The sequence below is a fragment of the Sceloporus occidentalis genome, unplaced genomic scaffold (assembly GCF_023333645.1).
Source record: "Sceloporus occidentalis isolate IW3139 unplaced genomic scaffold, rSceOcc1.0.p SCAF_81, whole genome shotgun sequence".
Taxonomy (NCBI): domain Eukaryota; kingdom Metazoa; phylum Chordata; class Lepidosauria; order Squamata; family Phrynosomatidae; genus Sceloporus; species Sceloporus occidentalis.
This window is the reverse complement of record NW_028317061.1, coordinates 2,106,766-2,120,794: the sequence shown is the minus strand read 5'-3', so window position 1 is coordinate 2,120,794 and position 14,029 is coordinate 2,106,766. Positions and strand designations below refer to the sequence as shown.

General features: G+C 36.8%; 1 protein-coding gene across 2 annotated transcripts in view; it reads left to right on the top strand.

Annotated features, from left to right (window-relative positions):
* Positions 1-14,029, top strand: part of LOC149285312 (cell adhesion molecule 2-like) — an 82,031-nt gene that overhangs the window by 35,427 nt on the left and 32,575 nt on the right. For both annotated transcript variants that reach the window (XM_089495508.1, XM_089495507.1), the window contains exon 5: positions 7,832-8,010. In XM_089495508.1, the coding sequence (XP_089351634.1) occupies positions 7,832-8,010 (179 nt within the window). The remainder of the gene's footprint in view (positions 1-7,831; positions 8,011-14,029) is intronic.

The following is a 14,029-nucleotide window of genomic DNA, read 5'->3' as shown; positions in this document are numbered from 1 at the left end:
ATATATAATCCATAATAAGCACACAATCAGAGGACTTGTTCTCAGGGACAATCAGATAATTTATTCAGTTCAACAGAACATCATCATGATCGTATCTGTAAAGGGCAGGTTAGGAACTTTAAATTCTTAAAGTTAAAATAATTGAAAATATTCTCAGTTGAGTGTTACTTCAGAGAATCAGTTAAATAAATTGGCGATGGAGTCATGCAAAGTTAAAAGCATAACTTATTTTCTGTGTTTAATTGTGCCCTGAAATTGCTTTGTCTATTAGTTTGGCTTTCTGTTTTCAGAACTACCGTACTTGGCACAATCCATTGCTTTCCGTGGCTTTTAAGTCATACACTTATTGAAGACAACTGTGGAAATCCAGACAAAAGGTCACATTGGAGTTCATAGAAACTGGTCTTATCTGTTAATAAAACATCATATCCATGTAGCAGCTCATCTAAATGCAAACGTGGACCTTTATTCTATTTTAAATTTAATTTTTAATAACAAAATCCCTCCAGAAACTAATTTGTCAGTGAACCCAGTGTATTGCCATATGCAGTGAGTAATACATACATATTTATACCTTTACTTTATTTTAGAGTGTATGATAACATAAAGCATTGCAGTATTATTGAAATTGGTATCATCCAACCACAGGAAAATAAAATATTACAAACCATGTATATTCATGATTGTACAGCATGCATCACTTTCCCAAGTGCCATGACATCATCATATTTTTATATGCTTGAAATTACTGTATTAACTTTCTCCCTGTGGTGTTAAATGAAATGTAAGATCTCTATGTAGGGAGGAATGTAAGCAATAAGAAAACTCGTAATCAATTTTCCATTTTTTTGTAAATTGAAATGGAATTTGTATAAAACCAACTTATGTATATGTGTTGAACTCTGATATTCACTCGAACAGGTGGGGGGATTTGATAAATGTTTCGGCAACTTTTACTTATTTTATTCAACTTTTCTAGTTAGTTATAATTCCTATGGAAACTAACTTAAAAAAAAAAAAGTCATTACATTCTGTAGTGGTTATCATGCACACTGATATAAGCACAACTGATAAATTATATTACACAATTATAAATATATTAACATGACTGATATATTATCATGTCATAAATCATGTCATTAACTCCCAATTTCATACAACAGTCCCATGATGAGGAAAAAATACTTAAATCATATAAAATCTTCCAATATGCTTTCATAATTCATATATTATAATTATTATTAAAATTATTATTAGTATTATTGATTGCAAATAATAATAATAATATTTAAGCATTTTATAGATGGAAAAGCTTAAAATATGTGTGTTTGTAAAACCATTTAAATACAATATCTATCTATCTATCTATCTCTCTATCTAGCTGTCTATCTATCTATTGAAACAGTAATCAACAACTAAGTAAAAAGATGAGTTTAGCGGGATCTGTTAAAAAAAATGGGAAATAAATAGAAATAAGATATTATTACAATGAAGGCTACCTTCTATAAGGTGCCAGTTTCAGGGAACATCATTCATAGTAAAAAGGTAGTGTTAAGTAGAATTACGATTATATAAGAAGTCTACAGGCTTAGACACTGCACACTAGAGATGGTGCGCCCAATCTAAGATTAAAATCAGTTGCTTTATTTTATTTCTTATATGCTTTGCTGAGCTTGTTTATTGAACATGATTTTTTACATACAGCAAATAAAATGAAAAATGCATTATTGGAGAGGGATGTAATTTTGAATATATTGATATAACATATTGCCAAGCATAATATTCAAGTTCCCTCCTTGTAATAACAAGAAGAAATGAAAGTCGGGAAAACATAAGAAAATCAGGTTCCTAAAATCAGATATCTTGAGAGCATAATTCAAACTTATTGAACATTTTGCTTCCTGACCTAAATTGAACTCTGTCTTAAAGATATCTGCCATGAAAAAGTCTGGCTTTCTTTTTTTGTCATTTAAAGTTATACATATAGTATAAAGTCTGTTAATTTACATCCATTGAATACATCATGCCTTTAAGAAGATTAGGTATATGTTAATTATATAGCTGTGTTACTTTGCCAATATGCATGATGTAGAGATTGGCATGTATGCATTAAATACACAGATGCATAGACTATTAAGAGCTGACTGTCCTATGTAGTCTGCCCATTTATGTACTTGCTGTAAGGCCTCAAACATGGTCCTTGCTCTTGTCTTCCCATTTTGTCTATCACAGAAAAGCCTACATTTCCTCACGTCTCACCCTCTACTACTTCTGCTGAAAAGCTATTCCACACACCCAGCCTCAAGTAAAGAAATGTTCTTATACACAGCTAAGACTCTGGCCTTCTGCTCATAGACTATGACTTCATGAACTGGCATTAGTCTTCCTTTGAATCAGTTAGTTGCTTCCACTAACGTGATCTGCCTCAGACAACAGGCAAAACAGACTGATCTGTGCCTATCACTGCTTGACCAGATTGTTGGCATATTTAAATCAGGTCAATCACATTTATTGGAAGCAGGGCCATTCCTGAGTATACACTCAAGTATACTGAGTACACACTATTCCCACCTACACCTTGTTCCACACACTCCAGGGGCAGGTTGCCCAATTTGGAAATCAGGCTCACTGGTTCTCCATAGCTCAATGGGCTAGTTGGAACTGGCTGACTATTACATACTTTGATGTATTTGTCCAACATAATACAACTAATTCCCCAAAAACTGAATAAAACTAAACACAGAAATTGTGCAGCACAAAATCACTGCCATCTAGGACACACAGATAACAACAGGCTCAGTAGGATAGAAGTGGACACACTCGCTTTATCATACTTCCACAGTGATAAGATTAACGTTACTCTATCTCTGTATTATTATTATTACTTTTTCATTTTTTTTTTTTTTACTTTTGTAAGCACAATATTCACAAACCAACCAATAAAGCATATTTGAACTGATTAAGGTGGTACATCAAAGTCAGGAACCTATATTAGAAGATACCCAGATCAGAGCGTTTGCCCATCTCCAAAGACGAGGAATGTCCCCAACAAATTTAATTTAACAATATCTGAAAATTCATTAAGTTTCTTTAAATTGATTGACATATTTTGGTGCCATTACAACCTATGTTGTTGACCTTTGATGAGGTATAATGGGGGGTACGTTTGATTAAGTGATAGGTAGAAGTACTTCCCAAAAAATGAGGGGTCTCATCGATGGCTATAGTTGTGATTGATGGGTCCAACAACCTGTGGGGTTTCTTCTTTCCTTTTTTCCCTTTGGTCAATCAGCATTTACAAGGGGACAGGACAAGCATACACATACTGTACAGATGCTGACGCCATTTTAACTTGTCAATAGAAGCACCAGACTGATGGGAGTTGGAGTGTGAGACAGTCAGTGACAGTAACAGTGTTGATGCTGAGATTGATGCTCACATACCGTCCTGCAAGTGTCAATAGTGCAGAAAATTGACTGGGGTGGAGTGGAGAAGAAAACTATAGTTTATTTTATTGATTTACTGGGACACATCAGAGGGGTTTTTTCCCTTCTTTATGTAATTTATTTATTTTTGGACAGTTTTCCAATTTAAAAATAAATTTAGGATTCTTTAAATGTTTTCCCATTTTGTGGTACACTTATACTACTAGCAAAACGTTGTTTTTGGAAATTACAGAACAATAAATGATTTATATAGGTGACAAGTTAGGCAGGGCACAAGACTGTGCAATGCGCGGAGTGTGTTTTAGTTCTTGAAATACTGTTCCTGAATTGGGTTTATGACAGCTGCACATTTACGCTATGAACAAAACCTTTTCATTTTTGACAACACAGATAATAAACCAGAAAATTGGTGACATATTAGGCAGGGCAGGTTATGGGACTGTGCATGCGCATAATGTATTGGGACTATATACTGTTCCTGAATCGGGCATACGACAATTGCATGTTTATACTACCGGCAAAACAGCTAGTTTCTGGACAACACAAAGCAATAAATCTTTAATATTGGTGAAATATTAGCCAATGGATGTAGTGCGTTTCTGCTTTTGAAATATTATTCCTGAATTGGATTTCTGTTTACACTACTAGCAAAACTTCTTAATTTTGTACAACTCAAATAATAAATCCGAAAATAATGGTGACAAATTATACAAAAAATAAATATCGTAAATATCTGTAAAGGAGTGATTCCAGTTTTTGTGGGTTGGGCAAAGGCAGCTGCAGGCATGTATTAAAAAGTCCCAAGTAAGCTAAAGCTTTTTTTGCTTGGAGTCAGAAATACAACCAGCCACATGCAGCAGCAGCAGCAGCAGTACTAGCAAGCATCCCGGCTGTAGTAGTTATAAAATATTTTCCACCCCATCTGCCAATGGAAGGCGCACGTTTAGTCATTACCAAGGACTTGGTAATACAGAGCGGTCATGTTTTGGTGCCTTTTTTGGGATCAAAGGCAAATCTTGCTCAGACGCTTTTCTATGGTAAGCACAGAATAAAACAACTAACTGTGCCATCACAACCTCCCCTGCTACCACTACTACTGCAACCACTCCCCAGAGCAAAGATGGGCAACCACTCCTAGATGATCGCAGTAGATCTAGTTTTGGTCCAGATGATAATGAGGAAGAAGAGGGAAGATTAACTCTTGCAGCCGAAGTGGGCCCTGTACCAAACGGTTGGATGTGTCTATCTGCCCTGCCCCTGTTACTGCTGCAGTTCAATCTCCTCGCTTTTTCTGAGGAATCAGTTCTTTCTTTCTTATATTGGGGAAGTTCAGTCCTGCACCAAGGGGCTGTATGTGCCTATCTGCCAGTGGCTGCCTAGGCCACATTCTTTATTAATGTTGCTGCTGCCCCTGTATCTTCTCCCTTACTCTGGGGTGGTCAGTTCTTGCCTATTTTCAATATTAGGGAAAATTCATGTACCATATGGCTGGATGTGTCTGTCTGCCAGTGTCTGGCCTGCTTAACAACCATAGGATACTTTAAGCACTAAGCAGACAAGCCAAAAGTTTAGATACATCAACATACGGGCTTTGCCTTGTGTTTGCCCCACCCCTTCACTGGCCTTATGTTTGCCCTGCCCCTTCCTTTGTGCCACCTCATGCTACTCACTTTGTTACCGAAGTCTGTCTTATTATAGAGATGTAAAGCCCTGAATTACAACTTGGATTACTACTTGGATGCCTTTAATTAAAAAAAAGTTGCTAGGAATTAGGTGTTTGCTGTATTCTCTTAATGTGTTACAAACAAATAAAGCTTCAACACACATACAGTAAAGTGTTCCTATATCCTGTTTCAATACTTAAAAATGACATCAGCTGTTTTAGTCACGATACTGAATGCCATTTTCATTTGTGCTTTTCCCCTCTCAGTGTGTCAGCAGTTTATTTTTCATAAAGCACTCGACAATAATAAATGAATCTAATTTATTTTATGGAAATGTAAACAAATGCTTTTCATTACTTTTTATTCCATCCAAATTCTATCAAGTGCTAAAATCTATGAAAAATAACTTTTCTACCCGCTCTGCTAAATTTAACACTTTTTGTAACCAAATACGCCATTAAGAACAATCATTGCTAATATGCTGAATGCTTGAATCCTCCAGCCTCAATTTTTTTTTTTACCTTTTTCAGTATTTTTGATGGGAACATTCAATTGTCATTTGACACAAACGCAAACAGTGATATGCTGTTGCCATAGAAATGGGAAATGCTTAAGGCTTTTCTATTGTTTTTATGTGACTACACCAGATGATAGAATAAAATGACAGATCTGCTATGGTTACTTGATAGAGAGCATAATTTGTCTTAGTGGAACAGTATCACAAGAAACCTGACAGGACAGGTATCCATAAACCCAGTAACCAAAAAAAGTGTGTAAACCCACATCAGTTTATATGAATCAAAGTGGTTCGCCATCTTGGACAGGCTGGCTCTTATTATCACACAAAATACCCCTTGTTTGGATTTTTCTGTGCTGCATTCAGCAGATTTTACTAACACCGAGACAGGGCAGGAATATAATTGTGCAGGACACAATGCATGCCAGAACGTTTCACCTCAGAATCTGTCACATTAAGGATTTGACATATTTTTGCACGTAGGGCATTACATAGGGACATGTCCTTTAATAGCCAGCAGTGGTTGTCTCTTTTACAGTTAAGTATCTTTGTGCAACCTTCTATCTAAATGTTCAAAGTAAGTTCTCCATGTGGTCTCATCCATGTGGTTTTCTTATCTGAGCCTCTTTGACACCTGTCAATGGAGTTACACTTTGATATGTGCTGTAAATAGTAGAAGTAGCTATATAGCTGTTTTTCCCTATTGATCTTTCAGTGATATATAATGTCCATTGAATTAAATGATGTATAGTGAGGGGTTGGCTAGTGACATAGGAGGCATCCTGTGATCAACTGTGTCATTAAAAAACAATTCAAGTCATTATTTTTACATTATTTTCAGTTTGTCATTCATTAGACAACAAGAGTATGCAGTGACTAGCCCCAGGTCCTAGGGTGGCAGGCCCAGGGGCAGGCAGTCCCCTTGTACAAAACTGAGGGGCAGATTGCCCTCCCAGACAATCAAACACCACAGTGTTCCACCACAACTGGCCTATTTATGCTATAGAGGTTGTGCTGGCTCAGCACATCCTCCATAGGCGCTGCGGACCTTTAAGATATGGCACCCCTGGATATGACGTCTGTTTCTTAAAAGCGCTGACTACGAGGAGGAGACGCCGTCCATGGAGGTGGAGGTGACTGGGGGAGTATGTAGAATAATGAGAATGTGTGGGTGAAGGTATAGGGTTTTATAATGCATATAAAGATAAGCAGACTACATAGGCCATATAGTTCTTTGCAGCCAAATTCTATGTTTACTCCAGACCATAAAATATATTAACCTTCGTGTGATGCATTTGTGAAATCTCATAGCGATGATTCTTATTGAGTTAAGATATGCCTTGCAATGCAATGCTCCCAGGTTCATGAGATGTTTTGAAGCAGCAAAGTCTCAGTGACAAAAGTACATTTTAATACACAAAACAGCTTTATTGTAAGTTTGCATTGAACAAAATGCTTAAATTTTTTTCATCTTTTTTCATCTACTTTATTTTGTTCATAAGGTATTGTATATCACAAATGAAAGTAGACCATACTGACACAGTGTCATGTTTCTACATTTTCTCCTTTAATTTCTATAACTTTATTGTATTGTTTCACCTCCCACATGGCCACCATGTGATATTTTACAGTTGACCACCACAAGGTAGCGCTTCCTGTAAGTATACCTGGGGACTCCCTAGATTTTGCTCGGGGACTCCAGGTGAAGTGCCGCTTTTTGGGGTCACCAGGGAGAAACTCAGAGTCACTGTAGCAGCATTGTGGCACACCCCATTCCCGCCCACTTCCCCTCCAAAATGGGCACCTTTCAGTGGCACAGCCCACTGACATCAGCACGACTGCCTAACTGCATTCTGAAAAGGGAGGTCTCCGGGTTACCCGGATCCTTGATGTTCCCAGGTATGCCTGTGAGGCCGTGCACTGCCACTGACAGACCCTGCCCACTTCCAGTACCGGCTCCTCTCTGTCTCTTGCTACTCCCCCAACGGTTTCTTGATATGGATAACTGAAATGTGGGAGAGCTATGCACATTTGCTTTTGGCTTATGCGGACAAAACTCACTAGCTCCACGCATGTTAGTAATGTGCTTTGTGCGCAATCTTATCTAGATCATGGTTTTATATAAATATTACACAAATATTATGCATTTACTAACTCCACTTGAAGCTCTATTAATGATGGTACCATTTTTTGTTCTCTGCAAGGCCTGAAGCCGTATTATGGACTAAAGATGGTGGGGAGCTCCCTGACCCAGAGAGAATGGTGGTTAATGGACGAGAACTGACGATAACATTCTTAAATAAAACAGACAATGGCACTTATCGATGTGAAGCAGCAAATCGCATCGGACACAGCAGTGCTGAATATGTGTTAATAGTAAATGGTAAGTGCCTCTCAGTATAAAGTTTATTATAACATTATGTATTTCAAGTTATGTTTGATCTGACCAGTTACTTATGAATTCTCTGCGACATAATTATGGCCGACGGGTTTTGGGGAGATCATTTTATTGACAGTCAAGTTGAATCGTTGACCATATGTTCCTTTTTTATTATACATGTTCGAGAGAGGCAATTTATTGCTAAATGGTTAAAAGTAGACACTTATAGCTAAAAATGTTTTTGTCCCTTTCTGTGCAAAATCAACATGAACGTCAAAGGATTTTTTTCCTTCACCTGGATCAATGCAATTACATTTTGGAAATGCTGACCTCAATGGACTTTTTTTTTAGTCTTACTAACTGCGAGGGAACATTGATCACAAGCTTCCTTTATTATAAGGCACACAAATATATTAAATCTGTATAGGGTTCTCCTGTAACCTTATATATCAATATAGTATTGTACTTGAATACGTATTATATTAGATACTTTAATCTACTTAACTTACAGTATGTTAAGAAACTCTGGTCGCAAGGTGTTTCAAAAGTAATTGGTAAAGGTATTGGTAGGCCACTCTTTGCCCCTCTCTCCTCCCTTTCTCTCTCTCCTCCCTTTCTCTCTCCTTTTCCATCTCTCTCTCTCCTTCTCCCTCTATTTTCAAGATGCTATTTATTGTATGAAAAAGTTAAGTATGAAGCCTCCTTTAAATGTATTTTACAAAACTGATGTTGCTAGGATAAAATGGAACAGAAAGACATTGATACATGTCTTTGTGAGTAAACCAAACCATATTCTAGAATTTATTTTCATATCACCTCTTTTAGACTCAACAGCTCAGATGAATGTTCATTTGCGCTAATGCAGAGGTGACATGCTGTTTTAACAACCGTCGGACGACATCAGTTTGTATTTCCTATTAATATCCTGCTAGAAATATAATATTGCAGGTCACATTTTCAATCTGAATCTTCTCATTTGAAAGTTGGAAAGCTAACTATGAATTATTTATCAAGTTCAGATCTGCAGCTGTGCCAAGGTCCCTATGAAGAACGTTGCTTAACGAACCTAATCCATGTTGTGCCATCTTGGTCTCAGTGTGATATACTCAAAAGAAACATCTTATGTTGTTACACATCAGTCAATGCTTTTATCATTAATGAATGGACAAACACAAGACATGGCTGTGTATTTTTTCTTTACAAATACCTGAGTATTGTTTCTTTAAACAACACACACACGCGGATCTATAATTTACATTTCCTTAATATTATTTTTAATATAATTATTTAAACATTATTCATGTTACTGCTAAATGCCCAGGCGGTTCCCAGAAATCAATCTTTAATAATTTTGGCCTCATTCATAATTTTTCGGGGAATGCTTTTCATGTGACAAAAATGCAGGCACTGATAGGTTGTTGCTATGAAATTACAAATTAATAGTTAAAGGTACATGTGATCAAATAATAAAATTACAGATCTGACAATTGTTCCACTTAGCAGATAAACCTTATGTGCGTCTCTTTGAAAGTCCGTTTTTCTATGTACCTTTTTCCTTAGGTGTTGTTCCCTTCTTTATAATAGTTAATTATGTTTTGGTCTAAATCAAAATCTAAGTTTAAATTTGAGTTGGCTCTGCTTAATAATTAATGTGGAGAGGGTCCTTCAACATCATCTCACCAAATTGAGTATTTTTTGGGAGGTTACTCTTTCTTGCACAAGACGCTCAATGCATTTTAACCTATGTTGCAACGTATAAGGGAGCTGAAGTGTTTTAAACGCTTGCAAACTGTCATGTTAGTTAATCTACCCCTTATTTGGAGAGTCAGATCCTCAGAAGTAATGTGAGAAGGTATTTCTTCGCTGAGGGACAGCCTTCCAACTTAAATGGTGGAGTTTAATTCAGTTATGGAACTTAAACATGCATAAGGCGGATAAAAGACTATATTGAATAGAAGACAAAACCAAGGACCAAGAAAAGGCTCTTTATTGGCATTAGCAGGTAGAAAAAATGGTCAAACTGAGCGATCCAAATAGCTCTTAATTTGTTATCAAATTATATGTACTCTATCTCATCAAGAGATTTAGATTATCATATATTTGTTAAAACATGATTTGGGTGCCATTTTTTTAATTTAGACAACTGGAAAAAAAAGATAATTTAATGTCAAGATTATCCATGGTATGATCAGATTTTGTATGTCTATGTATATTCAAAAAAGAAAATATATTATATTTTTTATAATTCTTCCTCTATACAGAAGCAAAATAACGGCCTGTGTTGTGTTCATTTTTTTATTTGTTAATAATTCATAAAAGGTTAACCTGATCCTTCACAACTACTGTTCAGTCATCATTTTAGTTACACGGGATGACACCACTACTAATATTGTAATCCCTTTAGGTTTTTCTACACTTTACCTATTCCACAAACACATCTATCAAGCTGTCAGTCACCGCACTCGTCTTTGCTTCTTGATTGTTCTCGTAAGTGTTCTTTAAGAAAACTGTTGGAGATGTAAGCTTTATGGCATAGTTGATTCAATAATTGTGACATAATGCATCATTTCGGCACATGAAAAGGCATTCTATACAGAATACTGAAACAATCAACAAAAAATATTTTAAAATGTGTTTTAATACAGAGGAACATTTTTAACCCCTTCGAGACAAAGGCTGATTTTACTTTTTGTACCCTTTGTGACAATGGCCTTTTTAACATTTCTGCGCTGCTTGTGTTTAGCTGTAATTTTCTTCTTTCCCGTTTACTGAACCCACACACATTAGATATTTTTTTTTTCAGGACAAGAAGGGCTTTCTTTAGATGACATTGTTTTGATTGTATCATATTATTTACTATTAAAAAAATTATAAAATATGGTGAAAAATGTAGAAAAAAATGACTGTTTCTAACTTTTAGTTGAAAAATCTTTTACTCATCTATAAAAGGTAATGAAAAAACCTGCTAAATAGATTCTACTATTTGTCCTGAGTTTAGAAATACCCAATGTTTTTATGTTTTTTTGCTTTTTTCTACCCATTATGGGGCAATAAGTACAGGTAGCGTTTTGCTATTTCAAAGCCATTTTTTCCAAATCTGGTAATTCTTCCCCCCATGTGCCATTTCGGGTATCTTTGAACCCAGCCAATGCAATTTACCCCATCAAGTCATATATTTTTGAAAACTAGACAGCCCAGGGTATTCCAAATGCTAGTATTTTAACTCTTTCCATGCACCATATCTACCACCAGTCTTTGTCAAACTTTATGGTAGTCATTTTTTTGCATTTGTTTTGTCATACACATTTTACTTCAGGTATGAATTAAAATGTTCTAGTTTATGTCACTATCACAAAACACCCCAATATGTGTTCAGCAACATCTCCTGAGCGCAGCGATACCCCACATGAATGATTTTGCCTGGCTGTTTTGGGGCAAAAGGGCCACATTTGGGGCATGCGCATTTTTCAATGTTGAACTTTGGCATTTGGGGATCCACTGCCCATGCCCTATTTGGTACATCTTTGAGCTGGGCCATTTCAGTGTGCCCAATAAACCCATATATTTTTGAAAACTAGACACCCCAGGGTATTTCAAATGCTAGTATTTTAACTCTTTCCATGCACCATATCTACCACCAGTCTTTGTCAAACTTTGTGGTAGTCATTTTTTTGCATTTGGTATTCCACACACATTTTAATTCAGGTATGAATTAAAATGTTCTCGTATATGTCACTATCACAAAACACCCCAATATGTGTTCAGCAACATCTCCTGAGTACAGCGATACCTCACATGAATGATTTTGCCTGACTGTTTTGGGGCAAAAGGGCCACATTTGGGGCATGCGCTTTTTTCAATGTTGAACTTTGGCATTTGGGATCCACTGCCCATGCCCTATTTGGTACATCTTTGAGCCAGGCCATTTCAGTGTGCCCAACAAAACCATATATTTTTCAAAACTAGACACCACAGGGTATTTTAAATGCTGGTATTTTAACTCTTTGCATGCACATATTTTACCACCAGCATTTTTTCAAAGTTTGCAGTAATATTTTTGTGTGTGTATTTTTCCCACACACACCTACTTTATGTATGAATTTACAGCTCCTGGTATATGCCGCTGTCACACGACACCCCATAATGTGTTCAGCAACATCTCCTGAGTGCAGTGATACCCCACATGCATGGGTGTGTCATTTTTTGGGGGAACTAAAAGGCCACATTTGGTACGTGTGCATTTTTCTAATTGGAAATTAGATGTGTGGCCATCCTTCCCCCCGTGTTAATTGGGACGTTGTTGAACCTGGTCCATTCAATTTACCCCATCAAATCATACATTTTTTAAAAGTAGACACCCCACGGGCATTTAATATGCCAGTATTTTAACTCTTTCCATGCGAGAATTGTTTTAAGCTAATATGCTAATTTTAGGACTTGCTCACAAAAATATATTTTTTATATATATATATATTTTTTTTTTATTTTTTTTTAAAAAAAATTTAACATTTTTTTTCAACTTGGAGGTTCCCCTGATAGTGACATCAGTGGGAAATGATTTTTACATTTTACTGTTTTTTTTACTATTTTTTTCTAATTATTATTAATTTTATTTTATTTTTTAATTTATTTTTACTAATCACACTGTGATTAGAAAGCTGGGCTCCATTGACTTGCATGGTGAATGCAGTACCTGTATTCAACCTGCAAGTGGAGCCAAAGTTCTCTAGATGGTCTGGACTATCTAGCGAACTTTTAAAATTTGTGGTTCCTGTTACAGGACGGCGGCCATCTTCCTTGATGGCGAAGATTGCCGGCAGCTGCGGCTGTGACCGCTCTCCGGAGCGGTCACAGCCCATCAAAAGGTTAGTGTTTGGTGTCGCTGGATGCCTCCTGATCGAGGCATTCCAGCGACACCATTTAAGTTTAGGAGGCGATCGTCGATCGCCTCCTAAACGCTTTTAAAACGGGCGTCCGCCGCCATACAAAGTATGGCGGATGTTGACGCCCCGTGGAGGAGCCAGAGATGGCCCCTTTGTGCCGATCGCGGCGTTGCTGAATGCCTCGAGGTCGAGGCATTCAGCAACGCTTTTTGGGTGCAGAAAGCGATAGTAGATCGCTTTCTGCACCCGTTTAAAGACGTGCCGGTCCTGGCACGTCAATTGTCGTAAAGCACATGCTTTTCCGTGCCGTGCCAGGACCGGCAATTGTCATTAAGGGGTTAAATAGCACAAATCTTAGCATATGTCGGGGATGGTAAACTGCGACACAAGGGAGTTACGTATAACAAGATTTCCCTTTTGTAATAGAAAGTAATAAATTCTACTTTTGCTGATTGGGTCCATTTTATTGGTTGCTCTAGCGATAAAACCGCTTTTCCAATACTGTAGCAGATCGCTTATGATACATTACCCCCAAAGTATCTATTTTGCCAGATTTTATACCTCTGGAAATTTCATTAATATTAATATGATGTTCTGTGGATATTTGTTGCTGTTACCAAGTTTGATTCTTTGGCAGACCAAACTTTTGAAGACATTAAAGATTAACATACGTTGGATTTTAAATTCATGATCTGAAAACATTCCCTATTGTTTATCTGCAGTTTTTTTGAGGCTTGCTATTTAATAAATTATACACATGGCCGGCTGCTTTATTTTCAAATTCCAGTACATTATGTTTGTTTAGATAAATGAAGCAAAGCGAAACGCGCGAGGCGTACAGAAACGGTAAAAAAAACAATGAATATTGTTTGATCTCTAATTGACTAATCTAGACATGGAATTGCTCATAGAACAAGGTCACTGGTGATCACTTTTTCAGATCCTTGTGAAAGATGAAAGGCAATATACTTTTATGTTGGTGCTGCAGATGATAGTTGAAATCAATACAGCTATGAACAGAATGATTACAATTCTCCTGTAACGGTTTCCACCAACGTCAAAACAGCAATATTATTTCCATTTTTCATTGATGGAGGGGAGGGGTTGCGGAAGGTGTTGGCGGGGGCACAGTAAAGGAG